The sequence below is a fragment of the Phoxinus phoxinus genome (genome assembly GCF_949152265.1).
Source record: "Phoxinus phoxinus genome assembly, chromosome: 18".
In the NCBI taxonomy this organism is placed as follows: domain Eukaryota; kingdom Metazoa; phylum Chordata; class Actinopteri; order Cypriniformes; family Leuciscidae; genus Phoxinus; species Phoxinus phoxinus.
In genome coordinates, this window is record NC_136893.1 from 22,851,956 (window position 1) to 22,875,634 (window position 23,679).

At 38.7% G+C, this 23,679-nt stretch overlaps 2 protein-coding genes across 8 annotated transcripts in view; one reads left to right on the forward strand and one right to left on the reverse strand.

Moving 5' to 3' along the window:
• LOC306985331 (uncharacterized protein) overlaps positions 1-23,148 on the forward strand; it is a 250,378-nt gene extending 227,230 nt beyond the window's left edge. Inside the window, exons 2-3 of one of the 2 annotated variants that reach the window (XM_079587468.1) lie at positions 18,114-19,722; positions 22,904-23,148. In XM_079587468.1, coding sequence (XP_079443594.1) covers positions 18,805-19,719 — 915 coding nt within the window. In that variant the 5' untranslated portion in view covers positions 18,114-18,804 and the 3' untranslated portion in view covers positions 19,720-19,722; positions 22,904-23,148. Of the gene's footprint in view, positions 1-18,113 lie in introns of both variants that reach the window. The other variant, XM_079587467.1, reaches the window with a different exon arrangement.
• Positions 1-23,679, reverse strand: part of syt2a (synaptotagmin IIa) — a 107,478-nt gene that overhangs the window by 39,809 nt on the left and 43,990 nt on the right. The window contains exon 1 of one of the 6 annotated variants that reach the window (XM_079587461.1): positions 12,987-13,126. The exons of the other annotated variants lie outside the window; for them this stretch is intronic. The gene's annotated coding sequence lies outside the window, so the exon portion shown is untranslated. Of the gene's footprint in view, positions 1-12,986; positions 13,127-23,679 lie in introns of those variants that run through there. 6 annotated transcript variants of the gene reach the window in all.

A 23,679-nucleotide genomic window follows, 5' to 3' on the forward strand; every position in this document is an offset into this window, starting at 1 on the left:
AATAGACTGGTAGGTTAGGGTTAGGTGTTACGGTTCGGGTTAAGAGAATAAGTTGACTTGTAGTTGCCAAGTTACTTATAGTCAGTAGAATATCTGTTGGGGGACCATAAAAATAAAGTGTTAGCAAATATTAAGCAGACAGTCTATTAATACTCTAATGACAGTTACTTGACATGTAGCTGCAAAGTTACTTATAGTTAGTAGAATGTCTAAAGTGGACTATCGAAATAAAGTGTTACCAAACATTTTTTTTTTGTACAAATAACTACAAAGAAACAGAAAGTAACACATTGAATTAATAGTAGACACTGACTGAATTTTTTTCTAAAACATACTGAGTTTTGAGGGACTAAAATCAGAACAATAACCCTTGCCTCTGAATTGATACAAGAAGAATTTGCGGTATGATTTAGTCGTATCTGATATATTTAAACAATTGCTGAATTCGGAACCGCATACAAGTATACTACTGGTAGTACTTTTACAATATCTTTCTATGACAGAAATAGTAGGAGTAGCGATTCTGAATTCACCCCATGTCTCAGCGCCTGGATCAGTTTCAAGATTGAACAAATACTGACAAATAATGCACTTGTTTGAACAGCTTGCAACCAGACCACAGCTGTCCAATTATATGATATTACTAATTCATAGTGGAAAGAAAGAGACCTGTGATCTAAGGAAATTGGCTGATTAATCGATCCCAAAGGTAATTTCAACTGGGTTACATTAAAATGATGGAAATGCTCAACATGGGAAATGATAGACAAATTAAAGCTATTTGGGAAGATGGGAAGTTGATAAACAAAGCAGTTAGAACTCAAAAGAAACTTTATATTATTTATTTGGGGTGTGGTGAGATCTCGTGCTTTCACGATATCAGGATGACAGAGTTCAGTTTGTGTCTCAAAACCATTTACAGCACTGTCTTTTACTGCATATGATAGATGAATTCATTCTCAGAATGTATAACTGAAGTGACATAAGTTAATAGCAGAATTAATGTTACAATCAATTAAATTAGCCTATTCATCCAGTGAATACTCGTCTGTCAACTCTCGCGGCCACAGAAAAATAACTCTTAGGGTACGTTTATATGACAACGATATGCTTAAAACTGAGAAGTTTTCCTTTGAGTTTTCTGCGTACAGACGACCATTGTCAAAACGATCCCCATTCACACGGATCCGCGAAAACGACTAAAATGCTGTATTCTACTGCCAGGCCATTAGATGGTGATGAAACACTATAGACTGAACATGTAATACACATGTGCATTATGTAATCGTTTTTCAGAGATTTTTTGTTGTTTACACGGAGACCCGTTTTCAAAAACGTGCACTTTGAAACCCGTTTTGCCTGTTCAGTAACCCAAAACGCCGCTGTCGTGTAAATAAACGGCTAAAACGCATAAAAGGTTTAATGTTTGTATTTGAACGTTTTAGGCTCCCACCCAAAAAACAAAAAATAACATAAAAAGTCCGGGAGGGTGGTGGAGTGGAGGCGGTCCAGGGGGAGGGATGGAGGGCCAGGACCATGAAGTGGAAATGGCCCTGGATCATAGCATGGCGGTGGACCTGGACCGTGAAGCAGTGGATGTGAGCCAGTGTAGATGGAGAACACCAGGGTGGAGGAGACGGCACACAAGATAACCACCACAGCAGAGCAAATGAGCACAGGAGATCCGGGGGCCATGGAAGAGCAGAAAACCACCAGAGATCAGGAGGCCAGAACAAAGACCTGGGCAGTCCTCCTGGCCATGACATGAGTTTGTCATGAGTTTGTGGACATGGCTTCCTGTAGTAGACGCCACCGCCTCGGGAGGAGCTGCAGCAGATGCCGCTGCCTCTGGGGAAGTTTGTGCAGCCCACACACACAGAATAGCTGTGGCCACTATTGGAAGCACCATGGACAGAGGGATAATCCCCGGGATCACCGGACTTTGACTTGGAACCACTGGACTTGAAACCAGCAGCATTGGAAGCGCTGAGACCACTTGAATAGGGGACTACTGGACTTGAAAGTGCTGAGATCACTGGATTTGGAAGCACTTGACTTAAGACCACAGGACTTGGAACCACAGGACTTGAAACCACAATGGCCATGGTTGGTAAGTTTAAAGCTTAAATCCACTGGACGTGGTGAGGCTATGGCATGGCGGCCATGACGTGACAAGGCTCTGCCGTGGTGGTCATGATGTGTGGAGACTCTGGCGTGGTGGTCATGATGTGTGGAGAGTCCGCAATTTCCACAGTAACTGCTCAGTAATACGGCAAGGTCAAAGTACTGGGACAGAGTCCACGGAACAGTGCCTTCAGTTCAAATGATCATGAAGTCCATTGTGAAAAACACATTTTAGTGCAATGTCAAAGCCCACCTTGTGGCAAAGTGCACAGAACTCCTCTACATAGTCCTCAATGGTTTGTTCACATTGACACAGGAGACAAACTGCTGGGTTCATTTTTACAATAGTCAAGTGTAGGCAAGACGACTGAACCCAAGTGCAGCTTTTTTTAGTCAAACATGACTAAATAATAATAAAACAAAACACAACCAAACCATGCAATAAACAAAAGCAGACATGAACTTGACTAGAACTCGACTTGACATGACATAAAACTAACCAAACAGCGGGTACATGAACAAAGCTGGATAAGAGACAATGGGAACATGAGGGCTATATATACTAAGGACTAAGGACATAATGACAGACTTGAAAGCAATGAACCAATAAGAACATGACACATGAAACAAAGGAACCAATCACAACATTACACATGACGCAAAGAACCAAAGGGCAAGATCACATGAGGGCAAGGGAATCACATTACAGGAAACATGACTAAACTTCAAAATAAAAGACATGCAAACTAACAAACCAAACACCAGCATGACACATTTAGTTGAATATAAGACTATTTTTTTTCAGTCATTTATTTCGATTTCTTAAAAATAGTGTTAAAATATTGTCTCATCTAGTCCTCGTGAACTCAATATTGTGTATTGTCTCATCTCGTAAGCTAAGTGTTTCATCACACCACTATTATTTTTCATCACCAGTAGCTGTAAAAGCCTGTTCACACCAAGCCGGTAATAACTGTAATGATAACGATAAAGTTTTAAATTTATAATTTATAATTGTCAAAGAATAGCTGAGTCCACACCACAACAGTAACGATAACAGCACAGAAGAACGATATTGTTAGAATCACTTTCAGAACAATTTTTGTCCAGCTGATGAACGATAAAAACATAGACAGCCAATCAGAATCCATCCTGCTTTAAAGAACTTGAGCATTTAAAGTGGCAGACAAGCACTTATCAAAAACAGAACGATATTGTGCGTTGGTGTTGATGCTGATGTATCTAATAGTTATCATTATATTAATAGTTATCCTTCTTGGTGTGGCCTCAACACCTTCAAATACAGGCCATAGGATGTCAGCAAAACATCACCACATGTTTAGACACATAATGACAAGACTGTAATGCTCATGCAATTACAATGAAAGTTATTTAGATAATTACAGAGAATATGAAGCTGAAATAATAAAATAAAGTCTAAACCAGACCATAATGAAAATGTGATGCAATGTTTGCCGTTTCCTCCACTTGCTTTTTTTTCTAGAGTGTCTTGTGTGTGTTTAACATGGTCATATGATCGCTGGACTCAGTGAGATTGAGATCCATCCCCCTGTTTGTATAGAGGGAGATAGAGACGTGCGAGAAGCTTGTGTCCGTGTCTTTTCTCCGGGGTGACTGCATACACTCAGAGGACAAGAGACACTTCGCTTTTTATGGGACCCATTATCTTCACTGCACTCGCACTGATTTTACAGCTCTCCGAGATACTCCTGCTGTTTTATCTGTGCGACTGCCAGAGCACATATTGTAAATACGACAGAACAAATAAACAGATACAAATACAATAGAAGTCTGGCTCAGATAAAGCAGTCTGCTCTGAGTGGATATGATGTCTAGAAATAATCCGATGCAATCAGCAGAATGGACGTCTATTTTGTCCATTTCGTTCGCCAACAAACTCACTGGATATGAAACACTTGACTTACTCAAAGTTTTAGCGAGCGCAAGTAAACTGGATCAGGATGAGTGATCTAGGAACAGAAGAAGCAGAAATGGAAATGCTCCAAAGGACTCTTTTGGCAGACTAAATCAAACCTTTGGAGATGCGTCTAGATATGACTGTTGAATTTCATAATGATAATTGCTTCAAGGCATCTGCCCAACTTCTCTTGTACAGTGTGGGAGGAAACTCTCCATGCAATCCACAGATCGACACTTTGCATTCACTGTACATGTGTTATCGCTTCTTAAAGACGCTGATTGTCCATGATGATCCATTGTATGGCATTGAAGTTTGCATATCGACTACATTATGTTTTTGAGGGAAATCATCACATTTTGAGAACAAGAAAGAAAGAGAACTAAGAAATAATGAAATGATACTTTGAAAATAAAGCCCATTGACATATTCTTTAGCAGTGTGACAGTAATTTCACGATAATTAAAGCCATTTCTCCCCCTTTCCCTTTCCCGTTCTCATTACTGTAATGCAAAAGCCTCATTCTTATTATAAAACAAAAGCAATGCACAAAAATGTAAACTGTAAAAGTATAGAATGACAGTAATTGTACTGTTATAAAAAATATGTATTACAGTAATGATAATCTAATGAGAATCACAATTGTGAATAATTGTGAAACAAAAGACATCAACATCTGGGATATGTATGTTAAAAGTGAGCTTAATTGGAAACAAATTTTTGGTGAGATTTACTGCTTTATTGTTGTTAAGAAACATGCCCAATTTAATAAAAAACAGACTAAAAACCAATTATGACACAAATAAATTAAATTATCACTATAAGTCTTCTATTATGTAAATGGTCTGAGGTCAAACTGAGGTAAACTTATTCATGATAGCAGGACACTTCTGGCAACACAAAAGCTATATGTCCTGCCAAACATTTGGCTGAACAGAAACTAGAGAGAGAGTGGGTAGTCTCTACAGAATCAGAGCTCACAGTTATGGCATGGTGCACAATATTGCTCAAAACAACAAAATAATATTAACAAGAAACATTGTTTTGTGTCCTTGTGTTTAGATAAAAGGACCTTGAATACAGTTTGACGTTGTGTCCTGATTTGATGTCCAAACCACAGCAATGTTACAGCCATTTTAATAGTTTCTTCAATCTTGCAGTTATGTTTGCATAATAATACTTGTGTATGTGCCAGTGTGGCATCATTAAATATTAGACAAGCTTCCCTTTTACTGAGAGGATCAGTTACCAGGAGAAAGATGGTTTCATAGAGAATGAAAAAGTTTCCTCATTATCAGCAATCCAACATAATTTAATTTGTATTCTGAATAGCACCCATGGAGGATTTATTACAATATTAACCTTCCTGCTCCCTCAAAACAACAAATAATTAATATCTAAATATCATAAAATGCACATACATGTATAGTGTTGGTCAAAAAGTCTGGAACAAGAAGACTTCTTATGCTGCATTTATATGATCACAAATTAACTCTTTTCTGTTCTAATATATTTTAAAGAAAGTAAAACTGGATCTATTCGCAGCAGCGTTCTTTAACAACACAGTCAAAAAGTAACAAATCACTCTAAAAAAACCACACACAAACAAATATATAGTAATGAATCTCTGAGATGGTCTGAAGGACTTGTCTCATATTTGACAAGATGAACCAGATTTAAAAAGTCCCTTGGTCCTCGAGGGAACGATCCCCCTGGGAGAGGAGGAGGATTTGGACCGCTGCTGTTTTCATATTTCTGTCACAGCTGGTTGATGCAGAGAAGTAAATAAAGCTGGATCTATTCGCACACAGCGTTCTTTATTAAGACACTCAAAAAGAAACAAATCAATCTAAAAAAACACAGACAAAACAGTAACTTTAAGGGAAAGACTATGGAACAAAGACTAAATGAAAACAAACTCAATACATACTAATGCAAACCAATCAACGAAATGATCATAGGTGCAGTGTCGTAATCAAACAATAAGTCACCATGGAAACAAATGTAAACAAAGGAAACGGACCAGGAAACACAAACAACTCAAAGTCCAGCAGAAACACAGACCAAATGTAACATTGTAGCATTATAAATGTCTTTACTATCACTTTTGATCGATTTAATGCGTAAAGTATTTTTTTTTTACCCCAAACTTTTGAATGGTAGCATATCACGTTTTCCACATAAATATAAAGCAGCACAACTGTTTTCAACATTGATAATAGTAATGATATTATAGCAATGATTCTGAAAATTCAGCTTTGATCACAGGAATAATTACATTTTAAAATATAATCAAATAAAAAACAGTCTTATTAAATAAATATAATTCACATTATTATACTAGTACTTTATGTATACATATAAACTTATTTATATGGACATTTAGAAAAGCTAACTGCTAACTGCTAGTTACATTTCTAAACTAAAAATACAGTTTAAAGTAACAGTTGATGTTAATCAGCTTCTGAATTTTCACACTATTATGAGTTCTTTCATTGTTTGTAACTGATACCTCTGAAGCTGGTAGCTCGGCCTGTTCTGCCTCATAACCTTGTGTGCGTAACGTTGACAAACTGCAGCTGTTCAACAAGTCCGCAGTTGACAGATAATTTAAAACGTCACAGTCAGGCGACCAAGGACTACTGCCCTCTCTAGCCTTCACAACCAGCTTCCTATTCCTTTTACACAGCCGTTTGCCAGGACTTTATCCCATACATGAGAAAGCCACATAAATAAGCTCACCCTATCTCAGGCCCTCAGCTGTAACAAAACTGAGCACAATAATAAAGTTATGGCGTGGCCGTGCATTGTCACTGCACTTTTCTGCTTTATGGTGGTATTTATTCAAGGTGCTGCTTTTGTAAAGAGCATATGGGCTCACTGAAGGGACAAATGTAAGACACTGACCGGTCACACTTCAGCTCAGCAGAATAAATCCGCTGGAATGCTTGGGTCAGCAATCGTAATGCTTGAATGAGAACCGCAGTCATGAATTTTGCCTTCTGCAGGTATTTTGCCTTATAATTGTATTGCTGTCTAAGAGAGGGAGGACTTTGGCTGATATGATGACAACATGTTTCTATAGGGGCTTTGCGGATGAAACACTCTGTGGTATATTTTGTTGGGGTTTGATGGCATGCCTTTAGGGGGTGTGGTTTTGAACAGAGGGGGTGTGGTTGAAGTTAGCAAAATGCTAACAGCATCACTGTTATGCAGCATGATGTTTAGGACAATTCAGCCCTCTCCAGCCAGGGTTATTATAATGAACTGAAACGATTCAATCGTAAATCGTAAAAAAACATGTTACTTGAAATAAAATAAACATTGTCACATTCTTGAAATAAAATAAACATTGTCACATTCCTGACGTAGACCTACTAAAATAACTAAAACTGAAATAAAAATGATAAATAACAACAACAACATCTATACCTTTTTTTTTTAAACGTACAAAAATGATAAAAACAATGCAAAATTACTCAAACTTTAACTAAAATTAAACCATAATAGTATCTAAATGTTACTAAAATAATCTCTCCAATACTTTCCTATTATTAAATCTTTTCTCTGTGAAAATATTTTCTTGATGAATAAAGCTATACAAGAGACAGTGAGACAGGACAGCTATACACATACTCAAGGGCTGCTTCCGAAATAGCATAATTTAGTATGTCTAAATGTATAGGCCACACACTGCCACACCTGCTGTCTTCTCCACCCTATTTCTCACACACCCCTCGCCTGACCGGGAGGGGTGGAGGTACTGGTCTGCTCAGCTCATCTCCAAAGATTGAAAATTTGATCCTTTACCATCTCTGTGTGACAACAGCTAATTTCAATAGCATTCAATTACTATCACCACTCCTATTAAAATCCATTTTGTAGTATTTTACTTACAAGTAGTCTTGGAGGAGTTGGATGTGTTACTCTCATCCTTCCCTGAGGATGGTAGTCCTCTCGTAGATCTTGGAGACTTCAACAACCACATAGAAAAAGCCTCAGGCTGCTGATTTCCACACTCTGCTCACCTCATTTGACCTCAAACGAGTACCTACTGCGGCTACTCACAAATCAGGTAACCAATTGGACCTTATTTACATGAGTTACTGCTCCACTGACCATACACTGGTCCCTCCACTGCACACCTCAGATCACTTCCTCCTCACTCTTAACCTCAACCTGTCTCAGGACCCAACACACATTCCTCCACAGGTCACCTTTCTGCGAAACCTACGCTCACTCTCACCCTCCCGCCTGTACTCTTTGGTCTCATCCACACTTCCTCCCCCTAATCAGCTCTCATCACTAGATACTAACAGTGCAACTGATACTCTTTTCTCCACTCTAACATCATGCTAGGACAATTTCTGCACTCTTTCATCAGGCCAGCCCGCACCACCCCCTCTGCCCCCTGGTTATCTGATTTCCTTTGCAAACATCATTCTAAACTCAGGGCTGCAGAAAGGAAGTGGTGTAAATCGAAAGATCCCACTGACCTTGGTCTGTCTCAATCCCTCCTCTCTTCCTGCTCAGCTAATGTCTCTACTGCTAAAATGACTTAACACCACAACAAAATTAACATTTCTTTCAACTCTGAGGCTGGCAAGAGCAGCTTGCAAATCCTCAGTTCTCATCCCGCTGGATCTGTCTGCTGCGTTTGACAGTTAACCACCAGATCCTCCTGTCAATCCTAACAAATCCTCAGTTCTCATCCTGCTGGATTTGTCTGCTGCATTTGACACCATTAACCACCAGATCCTCTTATCAATCCTAAAGATGAACGACATCTCAGGAACCGCATTCCAATGGTTCAAGTCTTACCTATCAGGTAGGTCCTTTAGGGTGTCGTGAAGGTGTGAGGTGTCTAAGACTCAACATCTAGCTACTGGAGTGCCTCAGGGCTCAGTGCTTGGACCACTTCTCTACTCCATCTGCATGTCATCACTAGAATCTGTCATTCAGAAACATGGTTTTTCCTATCATCGTTATGCTGACAACACACAAGTCTACCTCTCATTCCATCCAGAGGATCCGACGGTAGCCGCTCGCATCTCAGCCTTCCTGACAGACATTTCTGGCTGGATGAAGGACCACCACCTTCAACTAAACCTTGCAAAGACAGAGCTGCTTGTGGTATTGGCCAACCCAACACTTCATCACAACTTCACCATTCAGCTAGGCTCGTCATCCACAACTCCATCAAGGTCAGCCAGGAACCTTTGAGTTGTGATTGATGATCAATTGAACTTCACAGACCACATTGCTGAAATGACCGGTCCTGCAGATTTGCCTTATACAACATTAGGAGGATCAGGCCCTTCTTATCAGAACATGCTACACAACTCCTTGTCCAAACTCTTGTTCTAGCCAGACTGGACTATTGTAATGCTCTCTTGGGAGGTATTCCAGCTTGCTCTGTCAAACCTCTGCAACTGATCCAGATGCTGCAAGTAGAGAGGTCTTTAACAAGCCAAAGAGAGCACACGTCACTCCTCTCCTAACAAAATTACACTGGTTGCCAATTGTCACTCTCATCAAATTCAAGTCACTGATGCTTGCCTACAGAACAACCACTGGCACTGCTCTCTTTTACCTAAACTCATTACTCCAGACTTATATTCCTTCCAGAAGCTTGCGTTATGCAATTGAAAGTCGCCCCGTGGTGCCGTCAAAATCACTTTCACGGACCTTCACCTGGATTGTTCCCTACTGGTGGAATGAACCGTCTAACTCAACCCGAGGTGCTGAGTCCGCAGCCATTTTCAAGAAACGACTGAAGATGCATAATTTTCGGCAACACTCAATCAATTAATACTAACACTTTATTTTGTTTTCTATTTTCTTTATTTTCTATTCCGTATCTATTAAAAAAATACGTCAACTGTGTTAGACTAAACTGGGAATGGTCACATCACTTACATATCGTTATCCTATTGTTAGTTTAATTTCTTCTATTGGTCGTCTCATTTGTAAGTCGCTTTGGTTAAAAGCATCTGCTAAATGACTAAATGTAAATTTATCATGCTTTTAGATTTCTGTCATTAAGGGTGCAAATATGCAGGGGTACCTTCATGATTATTAATATAATATGATATGATATATGTATCTGCTCTGATCTGATATCAGCAGGGCTCTGACCCTATGAAGGGTCCCCTTCACGGCTAATACTATAATATATAAATAAATAAAATAAAACACCTTTATAAACCCTGTGACAGAAATTTGCAATCGTAATAATCCTGCATTTAAAATCCTACTTTGAAGACAATAGACACTCTTATTCCTCATTTTCATATGATGACTAAAAACATCTTCCAGAACATTTATCACAGTTGCACCGCTATTGCATCACTCACAGGGATTGTAAGGTGCTCGATCACAGTAGAAACCTTGAATGAGGATGAAGACTGCAGTGGCGAGTGTGATTCAGAGCAGAATCAGCAGCAGTCTGACCTGGGGCTCTTCCCAGCCTCTGCTGCATCATCCGCCTCCTCACGCTCAAAGAGCAGTAGCTCTCCCTAATTCAATTGTTTTAATTAAATTAACGAGCATCACAAGCCAGACTCCAGCTGACCAACTTCAACCTTAGTTCAACACATAAATCACTCAAATTATTGCATTCTGGTTTGCCGATAGGGCAGAAATAACAAAATGTCATGTTTGATTTCATGAAATCGTTAAATATCATGATTCTGTCCAGACAAGTGTTAGGGATGTGAAGTGCTGTCAGTGATTCAGTTAATCTCATGTTGTGTCCACTGTTGTAAGACTAGATTTTTTCCCCTATGCAGTTGCTAGGGTGTTGCAAGGATGCTCTGGCAGCAATACAAGTCTATGGAAATGTGTTGTCAATTTAATCACCCAACAGAAGAAAATATTTAAGTCCAGTTGCTGAACCCTGTAAAGCCTGACATATGAACATAATAGCCAGAAAAAATAAATACAAATTTAAAGTAGGGAAAGACCTCTGCATGATTTGACATATTGTTCATCCAGTTATGCCGTTTAATAAACAGGGTTTAAATCAAGGACCTTTTGTATGAGTAATAATATTAATAATAGTGATGCTTGCATTGCCAAACACCAGTAATGATGTACTGAGAATGACAGACAAGGCTGAATGTGCATTTAGTCATTTAAATATGTCAAACGAACCATTTAAACGATTTTAGGCTTATTGCTTTTTGAACTGTAAAAAGAGAAAAGAGAGAGAGAGAAATAAAAAAACAGAGGAAGAGACAGCGAAAGAGTGACAAACAAATAGTCAAAACGTATAAAGGAGTATAGTTTAGTTCCACAGCATAAGCGTGACATTTTTGGACTGAATTCTAATACAAACCAATTATTTGCTTATTATGTAATGCAAGGTACTCAAACTACCATTGTAAAACATCATACCTTTAGTGTTTTTTTTTGTACCAATCTAAAAGGGGGTTTACTTTTCAAAATCACAGTGCTCAGTACTTTTGTCTTGATTTCAAGTAGAGAAGGTCATTTTGGTCAAGTCAGTCAAGTACCTGAAGCACTCTTTTTTTAGCGTCTCGTTTCATGAGCATCTCATTGCTGCACCTCGATGTCACGCTACGAATGATTGTCACCGTGAACTTTTTCTTGACACAAACTGTTGCCTGACGAATTAGCAGACATGACACCAGAACCATTTAGAAAATGAGAAATGAGTTAACACATTTGAGTTTAGTTGATACTTAGATGTCGCTTGTTGGCAAAAAAGACGTACAATAGTGATAGAAAATCATCCTTAAACAGAATCTTGTAACGGATATTCCACTGAAGGCTAACAGAGTTGAACCCATGTGCAGTTTATTGATAAATGGGAAACAAGACACAAAACAAACAGAACTATAATACGACAAACATGAGCACTAGGACTTGACAAAATCACCAACAGCGGGTTACATGAACAAAGCTAGACAAGAGACAATGGGAATACGAGAGCTACATATACTCCAAAATCGCATAGTTCCCTACTATATAGTAGGCATAAAACAGAACATGACAAAAAAAATTATATATCCGAATTCATAGTATTCATAAAAGTGTAGGCAAAAAGTACCCGGATGATACTACTTCTGGCGAGATCCTGAAATGTGTATACGATGGACACTTTACTATCCCATGAGGCCACAGGAGAGGAATTGTGAATGGCAGTGAAGCGACGCAACTGACGCTGGCAGATCACGTGATAATGACAACATGGCGAATGTAGTACATCCAGATTACACTACACACACTCATACTAGAACAATCTTTTTTAGCGGTCGTGAAATAATTATTCAAAATAAGGACATACTCAAGAGAGTACGCGAGACTTAGGCTTACGATGCTTTTGGGAAACGCAGCCCAGAATTAAACACATGAAGCATGAGAATTTCAAAATAAAAGACATGAAAACATGAACAAAAAAATGAGAACAGACGTGAGATATACATTAACTGAAGAGTGTTTAAATGCAATAAATCTAATTTTCAGAGAATAAATCTTCATTTGTCTTACCCGTAAAAAATAAATAAATTTATTGTTAAAAAAAGGATTAAACTATGTACATAGGTCTTAATATCGTACACATTTTTATTTAAAAATAAATGTATCTCGTCTTAAGGATGCTTAGATATTTTTTTCCAAGAGAACAAGACAAAGACACTGATTACAAAACTGATTGTTTTTCTTTTCAATGTAGCTGTGACTGCAGATATTTCTGTACCTCAGCAGCACAGTCACAAATAGCAATGACAGCAAGCAAATACGACAGAAACAGAAAGCTGAACACAGACCGACTATCAGCCGAAACACAAAGTGACAAAGAATTAATGGAAATTATAACCATTCTGCATTCCATTACTGTCAAACGCAAGAAGAATGAGAAGAATCTAAACTGTAGTCCCAATGGCACAGAGGAGCTTACCATCAAGATCCTACAGCTCACCACATAATGCCAGAGGATGCAGGAACAGGAAGTCTCGCTGTAAAAAACAAACCGTCTGAGACAGTGAACACGTACGAGACAGTCAGGACACCACACACTCGGACACGAGGACATGCACTGGCTGAAAACTCCTTGTTCTCCAGCAAGGCCAACTATGCAGCATGTTTTCATCTTTACTTTTTTCCTGTTACTGCTGATCAGTGTTTAGTAAGAGTTTTAATTAGGACTGTCAAATGATTACAAACTTTAATTGAATTAATTGCATGATATGCCAATTATTTAATTGAATTAATCACAACTAGCCACATAAATCAAATTTGTTGAGATAGTCGACTATGGTAATTTAATAACATTATATTATTGTGGCAGATTACAGCGTTGAATATACAAATAAAAGTGGCATTTAAAGTCTGTGGAAGCCTCTTTGAGATTCTGGAAAAAATGTAACTTTCTTGGACGGTCCAAAGTGAAATTACGATGTCAAGACTTGTGAAGAATCCATACGACATCGACTCCGACTCCAATCTCACATGTATGCGTTCCGGAATCGTTACAAGGGTCTGATACCAGGATCAAATTCCTAGCTTGCATTCACACAGGCGGCTCTCTGTAATTTTAAGGAATTCAAGGCCAGTCTGAATGTAGCTTTAGGACCGTAATTAAGACGAATTTACAGCATAACTTTCTGTAATTATAGAGTACCTAAGTACTTGCATGCAAGTATAAGGGAACAATATGTCAAGTTTGGGGAAGGGCTAACAACCAGGATAATTAAAAAAATATTTATTCTGTAAGTATTATAGAACTAAGGGGTACTTATTCTACTATCAAGGTTTCCGAGTCAGTGATATTAGATTGTGTATGTATTTTTATTGTACTTACCCTGTAACTACATGGAACAAGAGGGTAACAAGCACCACTACATGAAACAGAGTATCTTTCACCAATATTTAAGCAAAAGTTGCAATTGTTTTACTTTTCAGTGCACTTTTGTTAAAAAAAATGACTGTATAAATGCATAGATATGTACCCTGTAATTTTTTTAAAGCCTATAGTATTGGTACACCATTATTACAAAAAGGTACACAGTGTATGTTCTTGCTAAATTGGTCCCAAATGTGATTGTTGTATCATAATAGTAGAATAAGGACCCCTTAGTTCTATAATACTTATAAATACAGTATAAATATTATTTTTTTTATTCTCCTGGTTGTTACCCCTTAATACCCTGTTGTTCCCTTATATTTACACATAAGTACTTTATAGGTACACTATAATTACAGAAAGGTACACTGTTAAATCGCTTTAATTACACAGTACTTTCCGGGCTGTAATCTAAAGCGTTACCGAATGTTCTTGCAATCCGTCTTTTGGCCATTCAAAATTACAGTATCTGTGCATTCTGCCAAATGTATTTTTCATGCGTAAATATCAATTTAAGTAAAAAAAAAAAACTGACATAAAATACTTTTAGTATTTTATTCTGGTAGGTTAAGGGATGTTCCTACCATTTATCCTCAAACGTACGCCCATATTAAAAACAGATCTTGTCCTTAGGCATTTCATTACTGATGGTTGAACATTTCCGCTGGAACGCCATCTGATTGAGCTCAGTGAGATGAAAATGAGTGTTCCCCGCACATCCCAGCGGCTCCAGACCGCTCTGTTTGCCATTTAATGAGTTTTTCCGTGGCCCTTGGGCCGAAGCTGGACGCACAAACAAATGCGAGGGTGGAAACTATTCAAAGACTATAAAACGACTGCTCACATCACATATACTAAATCAGATTACGACTGAAATGTCACACACACTAATTTCAAATCAGCGTATGACTTATACTCTAACTAATTTGAAACACTGTTGTACAACAAACATTTTCACAAACCACCCCCCTAATATAGCTCAGGGTGGACTCCTTTAACAAGTTTCATGGGCTTGTTTTAGCCTCAGTGCTTTATCCTCAAGATAAAGCTGCTGTTCCTCATTAATTACGAATTGAATGTTTCAGTTTATTGTCACCGCTATGGCTCTTCAATTAAGCAGCTGTTTTTACGGAGGGCAATACGGCTTCACTGCACCGTGACGAACAGGCGCACAACCACACCCTCTTTTCAGAGATGCACATTAGCCAAATAAGCTAGTTTCACACTGGCTTCCTCTACTCGTGGATGGATGTCACTGATGCAGATATGGACACATCTGAGGTACAACTTCTGGGTATGAGCTAAGACTACCTGAGCTGATGCTGAATTAGTATGGTTAGTGCTGGTTTGGTGGTAGACTAATTCGAGTATGTTACCAATGGAAAGGTCCATATCCATAATAGTGTTCTAGAAATAAATTTGAAATTGATATGAGGGTAAGTAGGCAGGCATAGATTCAGAGGCATAAGGTACTGTACATAGTACATACAACAATGCAACAATAATAAAACAATGCATTGACATTTACTTTTGATACTTGAGTACTTTTAAAAACGAGTAGGCCTACTTCTCAACTTTTACTTGTAACGGAGTAATATTTGACCAGTAGTATCTGTACTTTCACTCAAGTAAGGAAGTTGTGTAGCCTACTTTGTCCACCTCTGAATTAGAGTATGGTGTTACCAATGGAACAGGAAATTCTATTCCAAGAAAATGTGTGTTCATAAAAATGCTTTGGATAGCTGGTTTGCCAAACGTGTAAAAAGTAAATTCTGACTTAGATTATTAACATGATTGACTTCAAATTACTTTTCTTCAAATGAGATTGTAAAGTGTTACCGTAGAATCTTTCAGCCGTTTTTGTCCGTACAATTTAAGTCAATGGGTTACAACATTGTTAAGCTCATTGGTTCTTGTGTGTCATATGACTTGTCATAAAGTGATCGTATTACCTCAGAATACTTTGATTAAACCAGTGAACTACTTTCATATCTTCTTTATGTTCAACTTCTAGCTTTACACTTTTGGACCCAATTGACTATGTATGCAGCAAGATACTATAAAATCTCTCATTTGAATGTTATGAAGCTAATTAGACAATGTCAGAATTTATACTTTTGGGTGAACCAACCAGGGGTGCGTTTCCCGAACAATTATATAGCTCACTGCTTAACTACCATAGTACGATGCATCGTTGGAGAAATCAACTAGCTAGTCACGACTGTTTCCCGAAACCTTATGTCGCAAAGTATCGTTCAACCACGTTGGTTTATGACGTCTCGCACGTGGTGGACTAATAACTTATTTCAATTAATCTGTTTGAGATCGAATTAACGCTAGATTTTGTCATATAAGTTACAGACATGGCATCTGAAGACCATTTCTAATTTTTCTCAGTTATTTTGCTTTATTACCAGACTCAATATTTGGCTCGTTCTTACATAGTAGAGCACGTTCGCACATGCGCAGTCTTCAAAAACGCAGCTTCACAATGTAAGGGCAATAAGCAGCCTTGACATTCTGCTAAAAATCTTTTTTTTTTTAAATCTACAAACAAGAATCACAGGGTTTGAGCAAATGAGAGCAAGTATGATAACTTTGTAAGAACACTAGTTTCTTGATAGAGTTTGAGACAGAACACTGGAAATAAGGACACGGCAGTGATGGTACGCAAATGAATGAGCAATATCCCGAAAGAGGCATTTCTCCCCATAAAGAAGAAGAGAGGGGTATTCCACAGAGATTTTGTCCTTTTTTTCTGTCCGAATTGACCTCTCTAGCACAATCCTGCCGTGATTTTGTCCTTTTTTGCTGTCTGAATTGACCTCTCTAACACAATCCCACGGGGCAACTTTTAAATAATGTTCTCCTGCCATTAAAAGCTATGATCCATTGTAGTACTGACCATCACTTGTGTCTTATCGAGTGTAATTCATCATAACGCAAAACTGTTATGCGAGACCAGACCACAAGTGTCCATGATGATAAATGACACTAGCTGTTTTATGGTTTCTCTCAGATCAGATTCATTATTGGTCAGCTGCATACTGGAAAGTTACTGTTTTCATTTTTTAAAATGAAGATACTAGTTATTTTTAATACATTAGTTACCGATCCGCTGACAGAAACCATAAAATATAGATGAAGGGAAACGTTTACTTGACATACTATCTGTATCATCATTGAAAAATCATTGGATAAACATTCCTCATGTACAACTCCAAAAACGTATCTATACACAATTCACTGCAGTTTCCAGTTGAAATCAGTGTTTTACTGACAGTATAACAGCAAAATGTTATTTATTTCACACAAATTATTAATGATTACAGGGCAAGATTATTGATTAATTAGAGTTCCTTGCACAATGCTATGTTATGACTATAGTGCATTAACATTTTATAGCTACTCATTGGACATTTAATTTCCGAACTTCCAAGATACTGTAAGTAAAACAAACATTAGAGACAATGGATGTGTCTCCTCTGGCAGTTTCAGATCTCAACAATATTCAGAACTCTAAAATATCAGTGTAAACTTAAATAGAAAGACAAAATTATCCGAGATGATGTATCCACATTAAATGTATAGCTCCAACTGAACACTAACGTTTATCTCATTTGATTCTATTGTATTGTTTCTAAGGAATTTTGGGATGTTCTCATGTTCCTCTGTAGCATCAGTAATTACCAGTAACTGGTCATTGAACATGCAGATGTCTTATATGATGGCTAATCTTTCACATTTCATGTATCAAACGCATATGAACATACACACTTAGCACAAGCACCCTGGAAAGGAGCAAAAACAACCCAACCGCTTCAATGCCTGAAACCTGAGTGATCAGACAGTGAGCGCTGTGTTTGTATTTGAAGCTCCGTCGACTTGATTCATAAATCGTTGATTTTGTTCTTTACACTCATTTAGGAACGAGCATTTTCTATTTTTCCAGCGTGTGAACATATCTCCGATACTACTCTCTATAAAAAACAATCGGATTGCTTTGATATCGCTAGTTATATCCAACTTTCCGAACTTCCGTTACTATCTCTAACGATAGCCCGCTAGCATTGCACGCGTGGCCTCGCCTATCGACCGTCTTATTTACACTCGAATCACTGAAATCGCTCTGTTTGTGTTGGAGTTTGTGTTTGTGCTTCGAATCGCTTGTTGTGTTTGAAGTTTGTGTTTGTGCTTGTGCTTCGAATCGCTTGTTGTGTTTGAAGTTTGTGTTTGTGCTTGTGCCTCGAATCGCTTGTTTGTGTTTGAAGTTTGTGTTTGTGCTTGTGCTTCGAATCGCTTGTTGTGTTTGAAGTTTGTGTTTGTGCTTGTGCCTCGAATCGCTTGTTGTGTTTGAAGTTTGTGTTTGTGATTGTGCCTCGAATCGCTTGTTTGTGTTTGAAGTTTGTGTTTGTGCTTGTGCCTCGAATCGCTTGTTTGTGTTTGAAGTTTGTGTTTGTGCTTGTGCCTCGAATCGCTTGTTTGTGTTTGAAGTTTGTGTTTGTGCTTGTCCTTCGAATCGCTTGTTTGTGTTTGAAGTTTGTGTCCGAACCGCTTTGGTTGTATTTGGAGTTTGTGTTTCGAATCGCTTAACTGTTAGTTTGTGAGCGTGTGAACATATCTCCGATACTACTCTCTATAAAAAAAACAATCGGATTGCTTTGATATCGCTGGTTATTTCCAACTTTCCGAACTTCCGTTACTATCTCTAACGTTAAGTTAGCCCGCTAACATTTGCACGCGTGGTCTCGCCTATCGACCGTCTTATTTACACTCGAATCACTGGAAGGATACGGGTTCTATCCATGATTTCAGTCCTAAATTAGTAGTGATATTGGTAGCATCACTGCTAATTTATTGTTCATCTGTCATAATGGCGAATACATCGTATGTGTGTCTACCTCTGAGTGCAGGTGAGGACACGTTTGAGCTGCATTCGGTGCGGTTGGAGCTGGAGTCCGTGGAGAAGCAGATCCGTGATCTGCTGGGGAGGCAGGCCGAGCTGCGAGACCGACGATCAGCGCTTGAAGCATCACGCGCCGATGCTCACAAGTCAGTGGTTAGTAACTTTTCGACTCCGGCCTCCTCTACTCCGTGTATTTCTCTGCACAGGACCCGAGCATCCCTGCCCTCATTCACCCCGGCACCGACACAGCACCATGGACCCTGGATGATGCCACAGCGGAAGACACGAGCCAGGACCAGAGCAAGGACCTCTCCGCCCCTCCCGGTCTTCGAGATCTCCACCCGGAACCGCTTCTCCCCTCTTCGTGAGACGGAACGCGACGACGCTGTGATCATCGGCAGTTCCATGGTCCGGCATGTCCGCGCTACCTCAGGTAAAGGTATGGTGCGCACTCACTGCTTTCCTGGTGCTCGTGTTCTCGATGTCGCTGCGCAGGTCCCCGAGATCCTGAACGGTGACGAGCGCGTCGGAGCTGTCGTGCTGCACGCGGGGGTGAACGACATCAGGCTGCGGCAGACGGAGGTTCTGAAGAGGGACTACAGGAGCCTGATCGAGACGGTACGCAGAACATCGCCTGAAGCAAAGATCGTCGTGTCTGGACCGCTTCCCACGTACCGACAAGGACAAGAAAGGTTCAGTAGATTGTTTGCACTAAATGAATGGTTAATGTCATGGTGTAATGAACAGAGACTGCTCTTTGTAAATAATTGGAATCTGTTTTGGGAGCGACCTAGGCTCTACCGTGCTGATGGCCTGCACCCCAGCAGAATCGGAGCGGCTGTTCTGTCGGACAACATCTCCAAGACGTTACACACCATATGACTAGTAAGTCAAAGTCCAAATCACATTCTTTGCTGTCCCAAATTAATTGATATAAGTACCAGTGTAGAACACTATATAGAAACTGTGTCTATTCCTCGTTTAGTGAGGCCAAACAATAAATCTACTGTAGGATCTAAGAAAAATCTAATTGTGATTAAACCAGAAAATCTCAATATTAGTGAACAAAAACAATTTCTAAAGCTAGGTCTTCTAAACATTAGATCGCTTACACCTAAGGCGGTTATTGTAAATGAAATGGTCACTGATAATAGCTTCGATGTACTCTGCCTTACTGAAACCTGGCTTAAACCAAATGATTATTTCGGTCTTAATGAGTCCACTCCACCAGGATACTGTTATAAGCATGAGCCCCGTCTGATTGGTCGTGGCGGCGGTGTTGCAACAATCTATAGAGATATTCTTAATGTTACTCAGAAAACAGGCCACAGGTTTAATTCGTTTGAAGTACTTGTTCTAAATGTTACGCTCCTAGATGTAAGAAAGAAATCCTTATTATCTCTAGCCTTGGCTACCGTATATAGACCGCCAGGGCCTTACGCTGATTTCCTAAAAGAGTTTGCAGATTTTCTCTCAGATCTATTAGTCAATGTCGATAAGGCAATAATTGTTGGAGATTTCAACATACACGTTGATAACACAAATGATGCGTTAGGAGCTGCGTTTACAGATTTATTAAACTCCTTTGGGGTCAAGCAAAACGTTAGTGGTCCCACTCATCGTCTTAATCATACTCTAGATTTAATTATATCATATGGAACCGATCCAACCGATATACATATTATACCGCAAAGTGATGATGTCACTGATCATTACATGGTAACTTGCATACTACGTACGGCTGAAATGTGTCATGTTGCGCCACGTTATCGACCAGGCAGAACAATCCTTCCAACTACTATAGATAGATTCTTGAATAGCTTACCTGATCTATCTCCGCTCCTCAGTGAACCCAAACTAACAGATGAGCTAGAGGAAATGACTAGCAGTATGAGCATCATTTTCTCTAGTACATTAGAAGCTGTTGCACCAATTAGATTAAAAAAGGTTAGAGAGAAAACTAAAGCACCATGGTACAACAGTGCTACGCATGTTATCAAGAGAGAAACTCGTAACTTAGAGCGCAAATGGAAACAAACTAATTTAGAGGTCTTTAGAATCGCGTGGAAAGACAGTATGTCACGTTATAAAAAGGCTCTAAAAGCAGCCAGGGCTGAGCATCTCCGCAAACTAATAGAAAATAACAAAAACAATCCAAGGTTTTTATTTAACACTGTGGCTAGATTAACAAATAAACAGACATCACCTGAACAAAATATTCCGTTACATTTTAATAGTAATGATTTCATGAATTTCTTCACTGAGAAAATAGAAAGCATCAGAAACACAATTGTAAATGTACAATCTTTGACAGCGTCTTATGATTCAGCCTCAATTATTGCCCCTCAAGAACAACTACAGAGCTTTACAACTATAGGACAGGAAGAGCTAAATAAACTTATCACTGCATCTAAACCAACAACATGTTTATTAGATCCAATACCCACTAAACTACTGAAAGAAGTGTTACCTGTAGTGGAAGAGCCTCTTCTCAATATTATTAACTCGTCTCTATCTTTAGGACATGTTCCAAAAACATTCAAGCTGGCAGTTATAAAACCTCTTATTAAAAAACCACAATTAGATCCAAATAACCTAGCAAATTACAGACCCATTTCAAATCTTCCATTTATGTCTAAAATACTAGAAAAAGTTGTGTCCGCTCAATTGTGCTCTTTCTTGCAAGAAAACGATATCTATGAAAAGTTTCAGTCTGGATTCAGGCCACATCATAGCACAGAAACTGCGCTGGTTAAAATTACAAATGATTTACTTTTAGCTTCTGACCAAGGCTGTATCTCAATACTAGTTTTACTCGATCTTAGTGCTGCGTTTGACACTATAGATCATAAAATACTCTTAGATCGACTTCAAAATTACACTGGTGTTCAGGGACAGGCATTAAGCTGGTTTAGATCGTACCTATCAGACCGTTACCATTTTGTCCATTTAAATGGGGAAAAATCAAAGATAACGTCAGTAAATTATGGAGTGCCGCAGGGATCTGTATTAGGCCCCCTGCTATTCTCAATTTATATGCTGCCACTTGGTAATATTATAAGAAAACATGGAATAAGTTTCCACTGTTATGCCGATGACACTCAATTATATATTTCATCTAGACCAGATGATAACACTAAATTATCTAAAATGACAGAGTGTGTTAAAGATATAAAATATTGGATGACGTGTAATTTTCTTCTATTAAATTCAGATAAAACGGAGGTATTACTGATTGGTCCAAAAAACTGCCCACAAAACCTCTTACAATACAACCTTAATCTAGATGGACGTCCTGCTACTTTATCCTCTACAGTAAAAGATCTGGGTGTTATACTAGACCGCAACTTGTCTTTTGAAAATCATATTTCAAATGTCACAAGAACAGCCTTTTTCCACCTTAGAAACATTGCTAAGCTACGTAATATGCTATCAGTTTCTGATGCAGAAAAGTTAGTTCATGCATTCATGACCTCGAGACTAGATTACTGTAATGCTTTATTAGCTGGTTGTCCTGCATCCTCCGTAAACAAGCTACAGTTAGTCCAAAATGCAGCTGCTAGAGTTCTTACTAAGTCAAGAAAATATGATCATATAACACCAATTTTATCATCTCTACACTGGTTACCTATTAAGTTCCGTATCAATTACAAAGTATTGTTACTGACATATAAAGCCCTAAATGGTTTAGCTCCTGTGTATTTAAGAGATCTTCTATCGCCATATATTCCATCGCGCTCTTTAAGATCGCTAAATTCGAGGCTTCTGGTCGTACCTAGGATAACTAAGTCCACTAAAGGAGGGAGGGCGTTTTCACATCTAGCTCCTAAACTCTGGAATAGCCTTCCTGATATTGTCCGAGGCTCAGACTCGCTCTCCCAGTTTAAAACTAGATTAAAGACGCATCTCTTTAGCCAAGCATTCACATGATGCATCTCATACCTTTTATACTACAGTTAAATCAGATCAAATGCATTCATATTATGAACAGCAGCTACGCTAATTATTTCCCATCTGCCTTTTTTGTTGTTATCTCGGGACGCCTGTCCCGAGATAACTCAAATAGAGTTCGTCAGCTCCAGTTATGTATCCAGCCTCTCATGGAGACTTCAGATGCCCCAACGCCTGTGATGAGACGACTCGACGCCTGTGAAGAGACGACCCAACGCCGGCGATATGTTATGCCCTAAATTTCATGATTAACTAACTGTATTTTGTGTGTATATTTTTGAAATGCATTTTCTGTAAAGCTGCTTTGAAACAATGTGTATTGTGAAAAGCGCTATACAAATAAACTTGAATTGAATTGAATTGAATAAAGCACAAATACATTCAACATATCTTCAAATTTCCCTTATATATCTAAGCTCAATGCAACACTGTACTGTACTCGAGCTCAAGGTCTGAAGCCTTGATGACACAGCATTTGTCCTTGAGAATGTCCCTTCCTTGTGATCCCCAGTCCTCTGCAGGAGAATCCCAAGAGAGCGAGAAAAACGAGAGAGAGCGTGGAATAATGTAGAGAGAGAGAGAGAGAAAAAAAGAAAGCGAGAGAGAGAGCTGCCGAGCATCCAAGGAAGTTCCCTTTTCATTCCACTGTGTCAAACTGACACTTCTAGCATCCAATATAACCACCAACTCAAGCGTTAAGCAGAAACACAATATACAGCAACCAATGTGACAGGAAATGTAAAACCAGTTCAATCTGAGAGCATTTGATAAAAAAATGAATAAAAAATTGAAATATATGAAGAGCATTTTTATGTTTGAGAATAATAAGTTTTTTCTAAAGTGATTTTGCAGAACACAAGATTGAAAAGTGCATTGAAACGAATGCAAGCA